The sequence below is a fragment of the Mchenga conophoros genome, linkage group LG18 (genome assembly GCF_057382185.1).
Source record: "Mchenga conophoros isolate Kocher_MC1m ecotype Shallow Benthic linkage group LG18, M_conophoros_male_GT1.1, whole genome shotgun sequence".
NCBI classification, from domain to species: Eukaryota; Metazoa; Chordata; class Actinopteri; order Cichliformes; family Cichlidae; genus Mchenga; species Mchenga conophoros.
Genome location: NC_140543.1, coordinates 24,195,035 through 24,214,980, shown reverse-complemented (window position 1 = coordinate 24,214,980; position 19,946 = coordinate 24,195,035). Strand labels below are relative to the sequence as shown.

The following is a 19,946-nucleotide window of genomic DNA, read 5'->3' as shown; positions in this document are numbered from 1 at the left end:
AGGTGTTGTGCCACCATGATCTGCAAGAGCACTGTTCAAGTCTCTGGAACTGATCCCTCCTTCGGTGCTTTGTTTTGATGATAATACTGGAAAGCTTTGAACTTTCCCACAGGTGCTAAACTGCACAGATCCGGTGTGAAGGGAAAAGGATGTGATTGTTTTCATGCTCAATAAACCGTTCAGGGATCCCTCAAGCCCTGCAGATGAGAGCACTTTCATCATGGAAGAGATTACTCCTCTCAGAATACACATTTTCATTTGTCCCCCATTTATAGGTGATGATCCTGACTTATTTCTTTCAATTTGAGCCACTGAAGTAATAATCCTGGGTCACTACTTCCATTAAAACATGGGTACATTGTTTATTTAAACCTTGAGCTTCTGCATATGGGTCATCTGCTCAACCCAGTGAGCTGCGCTCGCAGCCTCGACAGAGGTGTATGTTAAAATAGCAGAAGAAAAACGTGTGGCGACGCTGAGGATCCTCAACATGCATTTCCCCTTCTCTTCCACTAGAGGACATTAAGTTGTGAGATGCGGGCAGAGAGCCTCTCCGGAGGATGCATTTGTGTTTCTCTGATGGATCTGAGTCGGGGAAAGAGACATTTCCTTTGCTGGAGTTCGACTCTGTGGGGACTCAAATATTTTTAGGGGGGAAATGAGATGAAAAATGTTTTTCTAGCCTGATGCTGTTGAGAAATGTTGTTACTGGATCAGAGAAATTTTCTTTTCTTTCTTTCCTTTCAGTCTTGGACTGATAAGTATTAAGAGTAATGGATGGATTACAAACAGTCTTAAGTTTATCGATGTTCCAGCAGAAGGTTTAGCAGCCTGTAGTTGTTTAAGTTTTGCATTTTGATTGTTTCTTTGTTTCTGAGAATTCTTCACTTCCAAGTCACTTCTTAATTAATTAGTTATTGGAGTAATGACCCCAAAACTGTTTTCCTTCTCATTAGGAAATATTTCCTCTTTTACTAGAAAACTTCTCTGAAATATTTCCACAATTACATGTTTCACTGTACCCCCCCCCCCCCCCAAAAAAAATAAATAAATAAAATGAAATAAATAAAAAAAGATGGACTTATATTTATGATTTTAAAATCATAAAAGCTCAATATTGGAAAAGGAAACCCAATTTTTAGTTGTTGTTGTTTTTTCACCAAAAGAAAAATGATGCACTCTTAAAATTCTTCTTTTTCACTTTAAAACATAAAAAAAATAAATTTTTAACACAAAGTACCTTTAATATTAGTCCACTTTCACAGGCAGTGACCATCATTGTCCACACCCTCTCTCTTTGTGCAAGTTGCTCTCACTCACTCTCTCCCTCTTTACCACACAGCACCCTACCCACCTCTCTCTCTCTCTCCCTCCCTCTCTCCCTCTCTCTCCCTCTCTCAGTGGAGACAGTGTTGTTGTTTGTTGTTTTAAGCCCCGGTTTGGTCCCACCACTCTCAGGAGAGAAGAGAAGAGAGAGCAGAAGTCTGTTATGGCCCGCTGACTGGGACTACATGGGACAGCCCACTCCAGGGAGCATCTGATGGGATTATAACACTCTTTCCAGCTTTTTTCTTTCTTCCTCCTGCTCAGAATAACTCTACTCATTCTGTTGGTAGTCCACTTTCACAGAGGCAAAACTGTGTTGAGGTTGTCGGACCTGACTTTTAAAGATAAAGAATACCTGGAGGTTGTTGGTGAGGAATTCGGCTTTGACAGTTAGAAGCTCACTTGGACGAATTCAAGCTTGGTGTTTCCTATTTAGGAGTATGAAAGAGAGAGAGAAAAAAATACAAGAGAAGCGTTTATCTTGACACATCTGTGGTGAGCCGAAAGGAGAACCAGTGAGGAATTAGTCCCAGATGAGCACTGACAGCTGACACCATCCTCAGTTTCATTAGATTTGTTTCGGCCCCATACTTTCACATACAGTGAGGCGATATGCTAACTCGCTGTGCGATAGGTCTTTAACAGCCAAGACTCTTTGCCTTTTTAGGCTGTTCACGTGCACACACTCTGAGTTGAACCTTTCTGATTTTCCTTCCAAACAAATGGACATATCCGTACAGCTGGGACCCAAACCAGAACAGCCAGTCAGTTTTTTCTTTCTTATGCACTTTGGTTCATGGATTTTGCACTGAGGTGGAAGTGAATCATTTCTAACAATTAGGTTTTATGTGATAAACGCAGACTCAACAGGCCTGGCTTATTGTTGCTCTCACTCCCATTCTTGCTCCTGTCAGGTGCAGCTCATGAGTTTTGCTGTTTTGCATGTTGCAGTTGTTTTGCATTCGTCCTTCTTGGATCTGTTTTTCCTGCTCCGTCCCGTCAAGGGAACCTGCCTCCTGATGCCATAACTTGTGACGGCAGTCGACATAAAGGAATTTGTGCAGACTCTCTTTCTGATTCCAGACAGTATGGGGGCTTTGCTCGAACGGCAGAAGTTATTTTTCTTTATTGACGCAGAAGCTGGTGCTTTGACGATTCTCTAAACTCAGGCAAACTTTTTTTTGAACCCGCCAATAAAATGATGAATAAGGATTCTCGCTTTTCAAGGAAGATGCACAGCAACTTCTCCACCCGCAGGCACTCATGCATTGGGTATGTATCCAGTTGTGCGTCAGGGGTACTGTGATTGCGATGATCTTTAGTGATGGGCAGTGTAGGCAACACGAGTTTGCAGACATTCAGGAAATATTGGAAGCTGGCTTGTTTCTGTTTCTGGCTGTATATAAATATAAAACACAAGCTGATGGGAAACAATTAGACACCTCGTCTCTGTCATCGCATCATATCGATTTGATCATCTGCTCATTCTTTGTTGTGTATTTTTTCCAGTAGTTGCCATAGTTCATGCTTTAAGGTAAAATGTATTTGACTCAGTGCATGTAATGCTGAATCTGCACCTGTGTGCTGTTTAAAACTCTGGATTAACTTAAATCCAGTCTAATGCCCGTTAAAACTAACGCAAGTGGTTGTGTGTGTGCCAGAGCCAGGGGCTGTTGCTGTTGGGGTGCAGGCCTTGGGTGGCATGCTGGATCAATGTCTATGTTCTCTGACGTCTCTCTTTGTCGTGGGACTCAAGCCAAGCTGTGCTGTCTGCGTTAGGCACGGTATCATCATCATGTGGTGCAGGACTTTTATGTTTTATAAGAGCAATGTCCATACGAGTGGCAGATGTGGGAGACAACATCTGTGTTTTTATGTAGTCCTTTAAATAATCTGTCAAATCTTACAGTACAATCGTGATAACTTACTGGGGAGACTGATGACGTGAACACCCGGCGTAATTGGAGATGTGCGTAATCAGGAAAAATGTCTGATCTACTAAATCTGTGAAAAAGACCACGGAGGACACTTTGTTTCAATTTACAGACATAAAAAAACAAAAGAAAACAAAACAGAGATTTTAAATTGTTAAAATAAGAACTTTGATGCACACCGTGGGGAACCTGGGGACCTAAATGACTCCAGATGTAGTGGGGAGGGTTAATCTTCTTACTAAAAACACCCATTTTGGAGCTGTTGTGGATTCTTTTCTTTTTTTTTTACAGTGCAGTATGCATTGCAGCAAACTTTTCTGAACTCTGGGCATAAGGCATGTGCCTCACGAGTGTCATCCGAACTCCTCCAGCTGTGAGCCTGTTTGGATCATATGAGGAGATCAAAGCAGGAGATTTAAGACCACAGCCAGAAATACAGAAGCACAGAAGGGAACAGAACAAGCCTCTATTCTCTTATTACCTGATTTGTACATTGAACTTTCTGATTGAAAAAAAAAAAGAAACCCTGAAAGCATTTAGGAAGTTTCTCTTTTTAAGCACAAGTAAAGACGGCGACAAGTTTATTTATTGTGCGATAATGAGAAGAAGCCATTGCGACAGGAGTAATAGTTCTGAAATTAATTTAGATAGATATTTGAAATCTTTAGGAAAAATAATATCTCTGCCCTCTTGCCCCACACACACACACACACACACACACACACACACACACACACACACACGCACACACACACGCACACAGACAAAGGAGTCTGTGTTATCCAAATGTGACCATCACAATAATGACACTCTCATCGTCTTTTGTACTGACAGTACCAGGACACTATTCATCTTCCCCCCCTCCACTTCACTCCTTATAACTTTCTCCACAACACACAACACATTTTTATGGCTTCTCTGGTCGTGTGTTGCATAAAAAAACCCTCATCATGTCGCTGCATTAAGCGAACATAGCCGGAGACGAGAGCTCTCAGACGGTATCATGAGAAGATAGTTTGAGGAGACGCCATTAATGTGAAGCAGGGAGTGATGGGGAGAGACATGGTGAGGTGAAAGTAAGAGATACAGCAGCAATGGCTGACCGAGTGGAAAAAGAAATAATCTAAAGAAATGGGGGGAAGGCACAGAAGAGAGGGTGGTGAAGGAGCGATAGGGTGCTTGGGTGGAGATAGGGCGGCTTTTAGCACAGATAACGAGTGCAGTAGTAGACTAAGAGAGACAGCAGGCTCCCAGGCTGAAAACACAATATAACGATACTCTGTAGACATGCTTAGAAATGTTGGAAAGAATAAAAAGGAAAACAAAAAGTGCCATGTAAGGTCACTCAACCAAAGGTTAACAGTGTCAATGTCAGAGGTCCCAATATAGCTGCTCGTCCCCCCTCCACAACAAACACACGCCCAGATTAGTCAATAGGGCCTGTGTGAAGCTGCTCTGTGCGTCACTGCTGTACTCCATATTTTCAGCATGACTGATTTCCCCAATCGCCTCCAGAGCCTCATCGATTCCCGAGCAGCGGCCTGGGACAGCACTAACGCTGCCGAAACTCAGCACCAGCTGCTCTACTGTATTCAGAGTGCGAGAGGACGTAACAGGCCTTTCTTTTATCCAAACTTCAGAGAGGATCATTCGGCAAACAAAAAAAACCCAATAAATAAATAAATATATAAAACAACTTACATGATTGTTTTCCAAGAGAAAGTTTAGATAATTACTGATGAATATTGGCATTTCTTAAAAAACCCCACAAACTTTTTTTTCCAACACAATCTGTGTGTCGACAATACCAGGCCGAATGGTTTGCTACCACTAGAGGGGGAAACCGACTAAGTTATACCGAGACGTGCTGCAGAACGAGCGAGAGTTCAGTGAACGACTGGGAGCTGTGTGCATTTGATGCATTATAACTGTGTTTATAGGCTTTTTTAGTTCCACTAAACAGACTCCATGTTGTGATTGTGTAGTGATGCTGTATTCACTACATTAGATTACGCATTGCTCTGTGTGACAAGCTTTTTGTCTTTCAAATTCACAATTTTACTAATTTGACTACTTTTATTTCTGAATCTCTAGATGAGTCGTTACACATCGAGGGCCATCGCTTTTATTCTTATTCAGTTTGAAGGTTTTAAGAGTCTAAAACACTGCCAGACAAAAAAAACAAAACTGATCCTCACACTTCACTTTTTACTAAATGGCTGCTTTCCAAACAAAGGTCAACTCTAACAGTGTAGTTACAGGATGATCGGCTGCATTTTTAGTTTCTAAAAAAAGTACATTTATTGTTCAGTGAGGTATTAATTTACTGTATGTATAACTAGTTTTTTCACAAACCTTACTGCAACAATTGTACCCACTACAAACATGGACGTATTTATTGAATATACGAGGGTCACATAGTCGGCCAGAGCGATGACACTATCCTTTCTGTCTGTTCAAAGAAGTTTAGCTACACATTTAACCCTTGAAATGTGATGTTATTATTATTAAGAAAAAGAAGTGCATTTCCAACAATATGTTTCAGCCTTTCCACGTCACATATAAATGCTGCTGTAGGAAATGAAAGAAATGTGTCAGCACGACTGTTTGGACTTAAACTGTAGGAAATACATATGTAACTGTAGGAAATAGATATGTAACTGTAGGAAATACATATGTAACTGTAGGAAATACATATGTAACTGTAGGAAATAGATATGTAACTGTAGGAAATAGATATGTAAAGTTACAGGAGAGAGTTCTGGTAACTCATTGGTTGACTGACTTGTAATTAGAAAACTAAGAAAAGGTCTGTATCAGCAGAAAATGCTATAAAACGTGTGAAAATACAGTAAAAGTCCACATGTTTAAGCCCTCGTTTACATTTCCTAAAGCCATGGAGTGTGCCAGATTTGAGTCTTTAATAGGCCAATTTTAATCCCCAGGGCTTAAGTTTGCCATCCCTCTCTTAGGGCGTATGCAAAGTCCCTTTTTTCTTATTTATTTATTTGTTTTTTGGCAGAAATAAGATTCTTTTTTTCATACATTTTCCTAATTTTTTTTATTCCATAATCACATCCTTGGTAAAGCAGTATTCACCTGAGTGTGCACACAAGCCCATGTGCTTATTAATGTGAGTTTTGTGTGTATGCATTTGTGGGTTTTTCATATGTGTGCGTGTCTTTGTTTGCGCAAGTTTGTCATCCACCCAATCCTCAAATAAAATGAGCCTCAAAAGCAAGCCGTCGTGCTAGCAGATGGCAGCCTAATGAATCATGAGGTGACACACTAGCCTTTACTACAGTACACGGTGTAGCATGACGTTGACATCACAGAGACGCCGAAAGTTAAATATAGGCCACAAGCAACAGCCAAAGCCTGACACCTGGTGCTGCTTCTTTGTTACATGCTCAATATTTTTGATGACATTTAGCCTGTGAAGAAATAAGTTGAACTGCCTGTTTTTTGGGAGGGGTTTTGTGTTTTTTGTGAGGAGGGGGTGGTGTCAGTTTTGCAGTTCAGGTAGCTGTGAAGATGTGTAATTGATACGTATTCAGCAGCATGTAATTCCTTTAAAGGAAGCAGTTAGTTTTGTGAATATTCCTTCCTGGTGATCCTGTTACATGCCGTGTGTGTATGTTTGTGTGCAGCTGCTTTAATAACACTGCTAAACTTTGCTGTGCCAATCTCAGTCAACACATTTAATTTACGACAAAAAAAAGTGTACAAAAGCTTAATTTAGAACATTTCCACTTGATTTGACATGAAGTCTGGGTGTGAAGGTGTGTTCACACCCAGATGTTCTGCACCGGCAAATTTAGGAGGACAGCATGTGACGTCTAACATCTGTGTGATGCGATCAGTGCAGTTTACTTACAGAGCATTTCCTTGCTTCTACAGCGCAAGATATAGAAGAACAAACTGTTTGCAACCATCTGTTTTAATTTTGTTGGAATGAGATCATGATAAGCATTGAGCAATGAGAGGGCATTACTTAATTGCTTTTAACTCTTTTTTTGGAAGCAGTGTGGCTTCCACACATACCCACATATTCAATTTGAAGGTCATTTTTCACTTGATTGAAGCTTCTATCTAGGACTAGATGTTATGCAGGTGTGTAGATTTGTCATCTCTGGATGACAAAGGCAAATAAAATGTACATCTTTTGGAGAACTATGTCCTACATATTCTGCAATTTAAATATGTCCTTTTTTGCATTTTTTTTAAATAAATATTTTGGGGTTTTTTGCATTCATTTAAACATCTGGTTAGTTTTAGCTACTTTTACAAATCAGAGACGGTGTGTTCGCTGACAGTCGGCTACTTTGACACACAGTACTCCTCGATGACTTCAAAACAGCTCGTTATTCAAGAATGTTAACCATTCGTTCGTGCGTCCAACACATGATGTCACGAGGCTTGCTTTGCAAATAGTGGACTATTAAATCCACCACTGAAAGTTCAGCCAGAATCTACCATTTTGTGAGTTCCAAAAGTGACCTTGTAACATCGATTCGGCCTTGGCATCCAAGCGCTTCGGAGCTCGACTCTCTTAAGTGGGGAAGTGAAGACACTGAGCAGAACCAAACATTTAATGTCTGTCTTTCTTCAGACATCAAGTCTCTTCCACCACCAGTGACGCAGATTCATGAAACACTCTGAAATCCTCTGGTATGCTGCCAACCAGCAAGTGTGTGTGTGTGTCTGTGTATTCATGTCCACTCTAGATTACAAAGAACAATGCTCTTGCACCGTGTTGTATAAGCACTTTCAATTCTTCTAACTGCACATGAAAACAATTTTCCTGTCATGAAAACGTGTCAGAAAGTGCAGAGCCTGTAAAGTTTAATTCATAGCACAGTCTCATCCCGCTTGCATCAGGACACTGTTCATCCCACAGGGGATCGAGTCTTCCCTTTCATAAGCCTGGCTTGGACGCTAGTACAATATTTGTAGTGTATAAATTCACAAAGGATATTTGTGAATACAAGCAGGAAACTAGACTTAGATTTGGTGACTCCTTCATCAAATAATGATGGATCTGATTCTAATACTCTTCCACAGTCGTTCCTGCTCACGGCTAAATTTGAATTCACCGTAGTCGGTGTGATTGGATTTATAAGCTGTGACCGTTCCTAGTTCAGTCTCGCCGCAGCTGTAATGCAAAGCAGTATTGTATGTCTGTTCAGATTGTGGTTACGATTGGTCCTTTTTGTGTGCACCTCTTCAGATTTCCTTAAATGGAAGTTTTTCTTGACTACCGCAGACACAGAACCTTTGTATTATAGTAAAGGGTCATATCAAATACTTTGACTGCATGAGCAAACACTGCAGTTGTAATTTGTCTGTGCTGTGTGTGTGTCTCAACCAATGGAAATATAAAGTTGTAATATAAAACCAAGGCGTATGAAAAAAAAAAATGAAACGACCTTTCTTCATTTAGGGTAATAAGATTTTCATATGTATGTAGCAGAGCAGTGGTCCTGTGATGTGTTTTAAACCCTCTGGCCTCTGAAAGGAGCCTGGTTCATATTAAAGGAAACTATTGAGTCTATATTGTGATACTTTTATTTCCTTGCATTTTCTTTTCCATTCTCACCTATTGTCTCCGTGCTAACGGTTGTGAATTCCATGATGATGAAGTGATGCTATTGATTGATTTGCCAATTTAATTGAAGCATATCATAGCGCAGAATGAAGCACAACGCCATTTATGGGCATGTGTTTTGTGTAGCTTGACAGTAAGTCGTCATTCCTCGGGTCATTCTATGTCTGCTGGGCTTTTCGCTCGTCCTGGTTGTAGCTATGAGTTTTTTTTGCTCACGATTCTTGCGTTTTAAACAACAAAGTTATAGGCACACAAACACATTTCTGATTTCTAGCTAGCAGCAGGTGGTTTTGCAAAGATTCAAGTAGCTTGAAGATGTTATCAGCAATGTCTGTTATCACACTTTTTAATAGCTCCTGTTGGCTTGTTTTAAATTTAAATATTGACAAAAAAAAAAGATTGACATAATTTCATTAACATGAATTCATCCTAATCTTAAAATAGCTTCTTTTGGTCATTTAGCTTACGTGCTTTCATTGAACGTAACAATGCAGTGCTGTCTCGTGCAACACCGACCGTGGTTATTCAACTTTAAAATTTCATAAACAGAATGAGCAAGTGACCAATAGTGTAAACTAACCTCTTCTAAGGCTGGGGGCTACACAGTGGGGAAATGTTACACAGGTGCGTATGCAACAAGCATATACATGGTGTGCAGCATTGTGAAAAGGGAGGGGTGATGATTTGGGCTCATTTTGCAGACCTGGGCACTTTGCAATCACTGAGGCAACCATGAATTCCTCGATATAAGTATTCTAGACTCAAATGTGATGCCATCTCTCTGTGAGCTCAAGCTTAGCTGAATTGGGTTCCACAACAGGACAATAATCCAGGGCACAAGTGGTAAATCTACAACAGAATGATTTAAAGAGAAAAGAGTTGAGGTGGACCTCAACTGGATTAAAATGCTGTGGTGGGATCTTAAGTGAGTTGTGCAAACCTCCTTGAACTGAAACAGCAAAGAAAAGTGGGTCAAATTGTTGGTGTGGAGGAATTTGATGAAGTCATATAGAAAGCAGTTACCTCAAATTATTGCAGATAAATGTGATGCTGAATCATGGGGTGTACAAAGTTTTTAAGAGGAGTGCATAGATTCCTGTGAAGACTTCATTTTTCACATGAGTGCTGCAAACAGTACAGTTTAATAGTATTAATACTACAAGCATATAGTTAATGATGAGCTCCTTGGTTTACAAATAACATGGATATGCTAAGAACTGCAGTTTGTGCCAGAGCAGATTAGAGGCTGATCGATTTATCAGCGGAACGACGTTATCAGCAAATATTCTCTATTTGTTTATCTATTTTTTATTTATTATGGCTCATAAATGCAAATGTAATGATTTATGGTATGACGATAACATCTTACGAGTGTTCATATTCTCTAGTTTGTCCACCAGAGGGCACTCTGCAAAATTCCGTGTTGGCACCAACCTGCTGATCCAAGCAGAGTCGGCAGAACATAAATGAGTAAATGAAAAAGTACACAAAACAACTCTGCTTTTGTTTTTTATGTCTGAAAAAACAGAAAATATCAGCGGATATATTGAAATATCAGATATTTAAATCACCAAATATCTGTATTGGTCCTAAATATCTTGTATCTGTTAGGCAGAGCAGATACACATGTTGTCCATGAATTGCTTCTACTTCTTTGCTTGCAGTTTTAGTTAGTTTAAAAAAATATATACTTATTAAAAAACACCACAGTTCATATCTTTAGGCTGCAATGTCCTATAGTCCAGCTTTAGCACCTGGTCAGTGGATACTATTACAATTAAAACTGATATTCAGTACCAAATGCTCTCTAAATTGTAACAAGGAATTATCAAATTATTAAAAATTTTACAAAGCTGTTTGTCCTCAGTGAAAAACAACCACATTTAATCTGTCTCTGTCTGTAAAATAGCTGCCTCGTGGCTCATTTTGCCGATTTCTTGTTAAATATTCTTCTATGAAAGATTTCGTTTGGAGACAGAAAGTTAACCTAAGCTAAGGTTTCATATTTACTTTTCACATTTATGCTCTTCAAATACACAATCTGTTTAGGTCATGGGTGACCTTGCGTGTGCCTAAGCCTGTGCATGAGTACATATTGTGTGTGTGTGTGTGTGTGTGTGCTTGTGTGTGTGTTCTTCGTTCTCAGCAGTCCGTGTCCCAAGAGCTACTTATTGTAATACCGTATCACACTCATCCTGCCATCAATCTCTTTACCTAACACATACATGGCCTCCCCAACACACACACACACACACACACACACACACACACACACACACTGTGCCCAACGAGAGAGTGCGATCCTGCAGTGGTATTAAGATTGTGTAAGAGAGAGAGCAGGAAGGGGTTAAAATGTCTATAACATTTAGGGAAGGCAGGGACTGTGCTGGCTCTTCTCCCGCCCCTTTTCTCAGCTCTGACCTCACTCTGAAACTTGCTCCCCTTTAAGTCTAATGCATACACACACACACACGCAGGCACGCATGCACACACACACACACACACACACCTAGAGACACTTGTTGAGTCACATGCCTGCATACACACTTGTTCAGCAGTGCACACGCTCACCAACACACACATTTACACAACCAGCTTGTACAGCTCTGTGCACATTCTGTGGCACGTCTGAACAAAAAGTTCACACACACACACACACGCAGATGACAGGACTACTGTGACAGACTGGAGCAGGAGAGCAAGTTTGTCCAGGGAAAGGAAATAAGTCTGTTTGTTCGGTGATTAAAGGTGTAGCAGCCAAAGGGGGTAGGAGGAAGCACAGGGAGAGAAACAGAAGACGAGTGTGTGAGAGAGAGAGCAGACAGACAGAAAGGGAGAGGGGGAAGAGGGCAACAGTGTAGCGTTACATTTAGACCCAGAGCAAAGACAAGATGTACATGGGGGACCGATTAATGGAGCTCTGCTGAGAGTGATGAAAAGCTTTTTCTACAGCCTGCAAGGCAGACAGACGTGCAGCTGGGAGAGTGCAGCCTGGAGGAATTCAGGTGATCAGGACAGATTACATTCAAAAATTTATACGTATCATCCCAGAGAAAGCAAATCTTCACCAGAATACAGGAGCGACAGCTTCGCCCGGGGCGGCAGATTCCATCGTGCCATTCATCCTGGCACTCCTCTGGAGCCGCTGGTCATAGTGCTGGTGTCCACTCCTGCCAGAGGTAATGCCACCTCCCGGGAAGCCGTGGAGAGCTGGACAGCCTGATCGAGCGAGACAGACGAGGAAGCGGGACGGACTTTACAGAGATGAGAGCGGCCACAAGCTGAGGAGAACCAAGAGAGGGAGACAAGCGGAGTCGCCAAGAAGAGGAGGGTGAGGACGAGTTACAGAGAGTAGGCTAAAGAAAAGATGAGTGTGCCAACGAACTGTGGGTTCTTTTACTCTGTGGAACGGAGTATCACAGTGCGGAGTGGGAACATATGGGGATCACCGTGTGCTGTCAACAGGCCTATTGACATCATGCAGAAACGCAGGCGGTAATTAAGAGCTATGTTATTTACTCTCGGTGCTTTTGTCTTCCTTTTTTTTCATGTCTTCTTTCATCTCTTAAACACACAGACATACACAGCAAACGTGTCATTATGCAGATGTGCATGAAGTTGTGGAGCATGGGTCTACTGGTAAAACTGGCTTTTATTGAAACCAAAGTTTATTTCCAAGTACCTAAAACACTGCATCGCTCGTAGGGTATCACTGTCTATTTTTTTCTTTTAGATCCTTATAGTTCAAACAGGAACATACAGGAGTGACTCTAATGGGATTAAAAAACAAACCTCTTTTTTTGTACTGTATATCTGAATATGGAAGTGTTTAGACTTCAAACTATTTTTATCAGCTGCAATATTCACAAAAACATTTTTTCTTTATCAGTTGTTTTGGTCCAAATCAGCATTTCCTTAAATATATATATTGTTTTAATCACATTTCCTCTTCAGCCACTTTCAGGCATTGTTCCAGATGAGAACAGTGCCTGCTGTCGTGTCTTTTTTTTCATTATGAAGACATCTTGCAGCTTTCAACAAGAGTCAAACTAAGAGAGGGGAAAGGGCTTGTGAAAGTATTAGCTTTTGGATCATTTGAATATTGCAGTATATCCTGGTTGGGGGGGAAAAAAAACAAAAATTCTGGTTGCTGTCCAGATATTTTTTAAATTCATAATTACCACCGTGGCTTATCCAAGAAGGTTTTATAATGTGTTAGGCAGAAAGCAGTACACAAGTCCAACTGTAATTTCAAATGTGTGTGAGAGATTTAATGCAGACTATACAGTGATGGAGTAGTGAAGTGGAGCAATTATGTAACAGGTTTAATACCTTTACAACAAAAATGGTAAAATCGGAGAAAACACATCCACACACTCTTCATCATTTGGATTTCACTGCTTTACCGAATACCTGCTGCCCTTCAGAGATGCTGATTTTACATGGTGGCTTACTTAATTCATGATTTTTGCTGCTGTAGCAGTGAGCCGGCCTGTTTCTGTTACACATTAACAAAGTTTTCATGTGAAGGAAAACGTCAGGATGTTTTTTCTGTGTGTCTCGCACATCAGTTTAAGAAATCCTGTTTCGTAACGCAATACTTTTTTCTCATTAAAGCTTATCTATCTGACATGCAGCTTGAATGCTGCTGTCCTTCTCATAGGAAAAATTCCCGCAGAACTTTTGTAATTTCACACATAATCCTCAGTGCCAGCAGGGAGGCTCTGAAGGAGGACTCGGAGATAAAGCCGTGTTTACATTACTGTCCTCTGTCCTGTTTCTCAGGCTGGGTCTTTGTTTATCAGATGTAACGCAGAACATTTGTGAGCAGTGGTGCTTTTAACGGTCAGTTGCCCCATATGATTTCATTGCTCTTGGGGACCCGTGCCAGGAAAAGCAACTGACTTCTACTCTTAAACAAGCAAAATTACCTAAAAATGTCAAACTGTGGAGACACTGGACGTTTGCTCATTACGTTGCTGCTCGAATTACTTCCACCCGTGGATCTAAAAAGGTCAGAGCTTTACGAGCAGCAGTCTTTGCTGGAGTAGATCTGTAAATGTGCTCAAAGAGGGGAATCAGAAACCGGGAGGTAGAGATCTTTATTTGGATTGAGTTATTTTATCTGGGAGGTTGTGCTGGTGATGCTGATGGAAGAACTGACTCTTGCTGGAGCCCGAGTTCCAATAAATGGCCTGTTTTCTTTCAGTAATTTGTTACAGGAAGTCCAAGCAGATTAGAAACACATGAGATTATCAGAGACAGCCTTATGAAGTATATGCATTTATTTTATAATCAGTAGTATAAACCATTTTTATGCTCTTTATATCTTTTTTCATACCTCCCCTCTTTTTTTTTATCCTCCCTTTTGTTATTTCTTAGCCAGTCCACATAAAGTAGATCACAGCTGATATCTATGGAGCCAGTGCAGACACTCTGATGTCAGCCTCGGCTCCTTTTGTCTATAAAATATAGTCATGCATGAGTAGATTCCCACATAGGCATGAGATGAACTGACAAATTAAACCTGCATGGGGAGGAAGGATATAAATCTGCAGCGTTTGACATCAGACACCAAACTTAGAGCGTCTCATGTGGCCGCAGTGCGTGATTTAAAGGCCAATTATCTCACTTAACTGCAGAAGAAAACATGAAAGTAGGCCTTCGACTTAGATGGATATGTGTTGAGGTTATGCATGTTTTTACATGTCTGTGAGCGCAGCAGATAGAAGGGTTGGTGCTTTTATGCATGCCATGCTATTTTCTTTAAGTTGGTGGGTGAGTGCTGACGATATTTTTGCGTCCGGTGGTGGTTACTGGTTTCTCCTTTCAACTGTTTTAAACTTTGCTGAAACGTGGATAGAGAAATTCCCACGCAATTCATGGGACAGTCGCAGCTCATCGGCGTGTAAAGCTTTTTTAATTTGAATGTTGTGGAAGTAATATTCGCCTTAAGGTATTAAAATAGCCTGTTAGGCACGTCTACTTTAATTATATTTGCTTCTATTTTGCTGAGAACAGCATGATTTTGGAGAGGGGGCCACAATAGCTGTAATGGTTAGCACCAACACCTCACATCAAGAAGTTCCTGTGTTTGAATCCGCCTGGCTGGCTTCCTCCCACGGTCCAGAACTTCCATGTTAGCTTAACTGGTGATTCCAAAGTGGCTGTAGGTGTGAGTGGTTGTCTGTCCCTCTTTGTTAGCCCTGCAACAGATCGACGACATGTCCAGAGAGTACCGCGCCTCTTGCTCTGTGATAGCTGAGATAGGCTCCAGCCCCACGCTGACCCTGAGTTGAAGTGGAAAAAGATGGAAGAATTGGGTGAATTTATAAAAATATTAAGACCAAATATAAAAACTGGCAGACAGAGACAGCAACAAACTATTTTAATAATACAGAATTTCATCTTCAACCTTTCAGCATGCTGGGGCCCAGCTGGGAGCTTCACTTTTACTCCCTAGTCAAACTTAAAGCCAAACAGTTTTGGAGCTCGCATGCAAGTCAAGCTATAGTAAAAATAAATGCAACACTGTGGTAACTGTAGTTGCATTGTATGGCATGGTAACAATATTTCTGAGTCGGTAAAAGTGGTTTGACTTCATCCCTTATTATGGAAAAATAGATGATGGTGGTAATTCTATTGCAGTGGGTCACAGTTAGTACATTTTTACATTCATGGTGATCTCAGGGTGAATCCCTCACAGCAAACTTTAAAAGCAAACTTTTAAACTGACCAGCGGAAATACCTGCAAAGTTAATCGTCCTCAGCAGGACGTTTATGGCTCTTTTTCTTTGTACCTCTCGTGGGTAAAAGGTTTACGTTGTTATTTTCTGCATAACAAATCACAGAGCCCGCTCTTGTTGTCGGGTCGAAAATTAAAAGCTGGGTGATTAGCTCCATCGATTCGAGCCGTTTCTCTTCTCCCCCTCTCTCGAGCCCATTTGCAGGCAGCTGTGTGTCCACAGGCTGTTGATCTAGTTGACCTCAGCCGTGTCAGCAGAGGGCTGCGCGCAAAATTAACAGTGACACGGAATATCATGCAGGTTTGACAGTGATGGAAGGGATGGAAAAATCCTAAAGATTATTTCTAAATAAACCACCGATGGCAAACACAAGTGTGGGCTTTGTTAGGTGTTTGGGAGTTATGCTCAGGGTAATTTAATATAAATTAAGTGCGTTACAATGCTGACAGTTTTGGCAGTAAAGCTGAGCTTTAGACGTGCGTTTTTAGAAACCCAACACTCTCCCCTGTCAGTTCAACCTGGGAGGAGAGGAGGAGGAAAGAGAAATCTTCATCTGCCTAATTTATCAACGTCTCTAAGTGTGACTGTTGGATCCACTCTAACGCTTTAGATGCCAACTCCTGTTAAGTAGTTTCTAGATAGATGTTTCTTGTTACTGCTTCATTTACGTACACAGACTCTTGTCTTTGAGATAATCGCACAACACTTGTGCCGGGGTCAAATATTATCTGACTTTGCCAGGTCACTGCGGGCTTGATAAATGAATCCAAGCTTTCAGTCGCCGTGCTCATTTGCAGAAGTGATTAACTCATCTTGTGCCCGCTACGCTTCATAACTCTCACAGGTCCTGGCGAAGTAGAGGAGGTTTCTCAGCCAAAAGCCACTTTGTCGTAATAAATGTCTCCTGAAAGTCTTTCCAAAGCATTTCTTAATTCATCAACGCTTCCTAGTCATGGTGTGGCCCACGGGGGAGTGAAGTGACATGGACCATCTGTCTCAGACGGAGGCAGCAGGTCCGCTGATGGGTTGCAGGCCCGAGGCGCACAGACGAGCATGGCTGTGAAACCGCTCTCTTACCTGTGTTTTTAAATGGACACGTGAGTTGAAGACTACTTTGTTTCAGTAGCCGGTGATGACCTCACAGGAAGAGTCATCATGCAAAGGTTACTTATATTTAAAGATGTGGCCTGTATGTGTCTTGGCAGCCGGGGATCAGTCCGCCAGGGCTAGATTATATCTCTCGGTTGGCCTGGGAACGCCTTGGTGTTCTCCCGGTTAAGCTGGAGGAGGTGGCTGGGGAGAGGGAGGTCTGGGCTTCTCTGCTTAGGCTGCTGCCCCCGCGGCCGGCCCCGGATAAAGCGGATGAAGATGGATGGATGGATGGCCTGTATGTGCACTTCAGTTTGTTACAAAGCATGAAAACCACACAGGGTTCTGAAATTGTGTCATTTTCTTCATAAAGAGGAATCAGGTTGCTTGATACAGGCATGAAAATGTGGGCAATACATTAGTATGTAGCCCACTGACTTGTGTTGAATAAATTATTTTTATTGGAAAAGAAGAAGCGTAAAGTTTTTTGTCTTTACTGTCTTGTCTATTTTATTTACAGCTTATAATTATACCCAAAGTGCTTTAGAGACAGGAACATTTACATTCCAGGTCTCCAAAAAAACACCTTCAAAATACATGAAAAGCTGAGAGGTGTATTTTGTTGTGTTATTTTTTTCTTTTTTCTTTTTGCCTGTCCCATTTGGTTCTTTAGCCATCAGAATTGTTGTCTGAAGACCAACAAGGATACCCAATGGATTTACTTTGCCAAATGGATCATCGTGGCATTGCTGTATTGGTCCATTTGATCGACCTTTGTTTTTATTATTTATTATATTTTATTTTCAGATGTTACAGACGGGACAGACATGAGTGAGGGATAGGAAAGGGAGAAAGAAAGAGGAAGGAAAAGAAAAACAGAAGGGGAGAGGGACAGTGAGAAAGGGGGGGAGAAAAAAAATCTCCTGGATCACCTGTTGAGAAAAGAAGAATAGAAAACAAGCAAAAAAAAAACCCAAAGCAACATACTAAACACAACGCCATCGCATTAATCTAGCTAAGTGTAAACAGCAGTAAATACTAAATATTCAATGTTGTTGTGCAGCACGCAGCCAAGAAAGGTGTAATTTAAGTCTACGAGCAGTGAACACCCGTGTGCATACCTATTTTGTTGTGTTAACAAACTGAGTGATTTGTTGGTCATTAAAATACGTTCAGAATTTACAAACTTAATGATGATATTTTTAAGTACCTTATTTTTATATTTTTATCCAGAAGTCTGTTGACACTGCAGAGACCGTGGATGCACATCCATGCAGCCCTGTACTGATTGTGTGGCTTGTAGGCCTCTCCGGGCCTCTCTGCCTAACAATTACGCGACCAGGTTAGGTCCTTCCGGGTAAACGAGTCCCCTACAGTCTTTTGCAAACCTTAGGTTGGATCTTCTTTCCTCCTTTCTTGTTTGTGCAACTCCAGACCTGCCCCCTGCATTTCACCCCGGCTGCCATTTTCAGTTTGTAGGTCGCTTGATGTCATCCTACATTTGTGACATTCGACATTCAAATGAGCTGTGAGTCGTCCCTGACAGTTGTTTTCACCCTCCTCTGGTCTGAGGTTTGTTGTTAGCAATATTGCTTGTTGTTGTTGTTTTAATGAATCATTTTAATGTGGAAACAATTACGTCTATGAGTAAAGCTGGAATTTAACCCTTTGTTGCCTCACTTAAAACTGTTTGTTTCCAATGCTTGGCTTGATTAATAGTATTTTTTCCTTTGAGGTGCTCCTATCACTGGTCTTTGCTGTCAAGTTTGTTATTTAGAGGAGCGATGGCCACAGCAGTGGTTTTTAGACTTTTCCTCATTAAATGAAATTTGGTTGAAGTTAGATTAGAGATTAGATAAAACTTTATTAATCCCTCGGGTGGGTTCCTCTGGGAAATTCGGTTTCCAAATAGCACAGCACCGACAGAAGTTACAGAATGTGAGCAGATACCATATATACACATATATAAATACAGAGACATATATAAATAAAGAGTATACAAAAGGGATAAATGGAATAAATAGGAATAAGAATACAAGGGAATTGCACATTCAAGTATTGAAGTTTATTGCAATGTTGGATATTAACAAAAAGTATTGCACTACAGCTTAGTTGTTCCCCCCTCCTTTGTCCTCCTGTTTCCCCTCCCTCTCCCCTCCAGAGAGGAGTTAAACAGTTTGATGGCGTGTGGGACAAAGGAGTTTTTAAGTCTGTTAGTTCTTGTCTTTGGGAGAAGCAACCTGTCACTGAACAGACTCCTCTGGTTGTTTATGGCCGTGTGCAGAGGATGCCCAGCATTGTCCATAATGTCCAGCAATTTTAGTGTCCTTTTCTCTGCCACTGTCACCACAGAGCTAGCCTTCCTGATCAGTTTTTCCAGCCTGGATGAGTCCTTCTTTGCTGTGCTGCTCCCCCAGCACACCACAGCATAGAAAAGTACTCCAGCAACCACCGACTGATAAAACATCCTCAGGAGCTTCCTGCAGATGTTAAAAGACCTCAGCCTCCTGAGGAAGTGCAGTCAGCTTTGGGCTTTTTTATACAGGTGCTCTGTGTTGCATGACCAGTCCAGTTTGTTGTCCACCCACAGCCCGAGGTACTTGTTGACCACCTCCACCTCCTCTTCCACCTCAAGTTAATACCATGAGGTGGACTTGCATTGAAGTGGCTTTTAACTGCATGGAAATACTGATTTATTTATTATTTAAAATCTGGAGTTGAAGTTAGAGGTTTTCCCATGCAAGGAGTCCTTTATGTATGTGTATGACCCACTGTTCACTTGCAATTTAAACAACAGTTCACAGTGAAATAGAGGTCAGCTACATATCTATCTTTTGCCAGCAAGATATCCACACATCATTCTACAGCTTGTCGCTCTAACAGCGAGTTTCTCTTTCAGGGTTCATTCAAGGAAAGGCAAAGAGGAACATTTGAAGAAAATGGAATGTGTTTGCAGTGACAGATTCCTTATGCAAGTTCAATTTCATAGATTAGGCACAAAATATGCAAAAAAAAATATCTGGGCAATTTGGCTGCACTGAAATTGTTGGAATTCTTGCAGCTGACAGCGCTTGTGTAAGTGTAACTTAAAACCATTTGTTGGAAAAACGAGTATTTCCTTCTTCCACAGCACCTCTGATTGTGACATCTCACCACTGCCTACACTGTATCAGCTAACTGATGACTGACAGCAAGATTGTCCTCGGCAGTCATTTCACATTGTAAACGGTATCAGAGCTCCAC

At 41.2% G+C, this 19,946-nt stretch overlaps 1 protein-coding gene across 5 annotated transcripts in view; it reads left to right on the top strand.

Moving 5' to 3' along the window:
• pde4ca (phosphodiesterase 4C, cAMP-specific a) overlaps window positions 1–19,946 on the top strand; it is a 51,782-nt gene that overhangs the window by 12,856 nt on the left and 18,980 nt on the right. The window contains exon 1 of one of the 5 annotated variants that reach the window (XM_085253917.1): window positions 1,462–2,598. The exons of 2 other annotated variants lie outside the window; for them this stretch is intronic. In XM_085253917.1, the coding sequence (XP_085110043.1) occupies window positions 2,525–2,598 (74 nt within the window). In that variant the 5' untranslated portion in view covers window positions 1,462–2,524. Of the gene's footprint in view, window positions 1–1,461; window positions 2,599–11,348; window positions 12,364–19,946 lie in introns of those variants that run through there. 2 more of the 5 variants (XM_085253915.1, XM_085253916.1) reach the window with 2 other exon arrangements.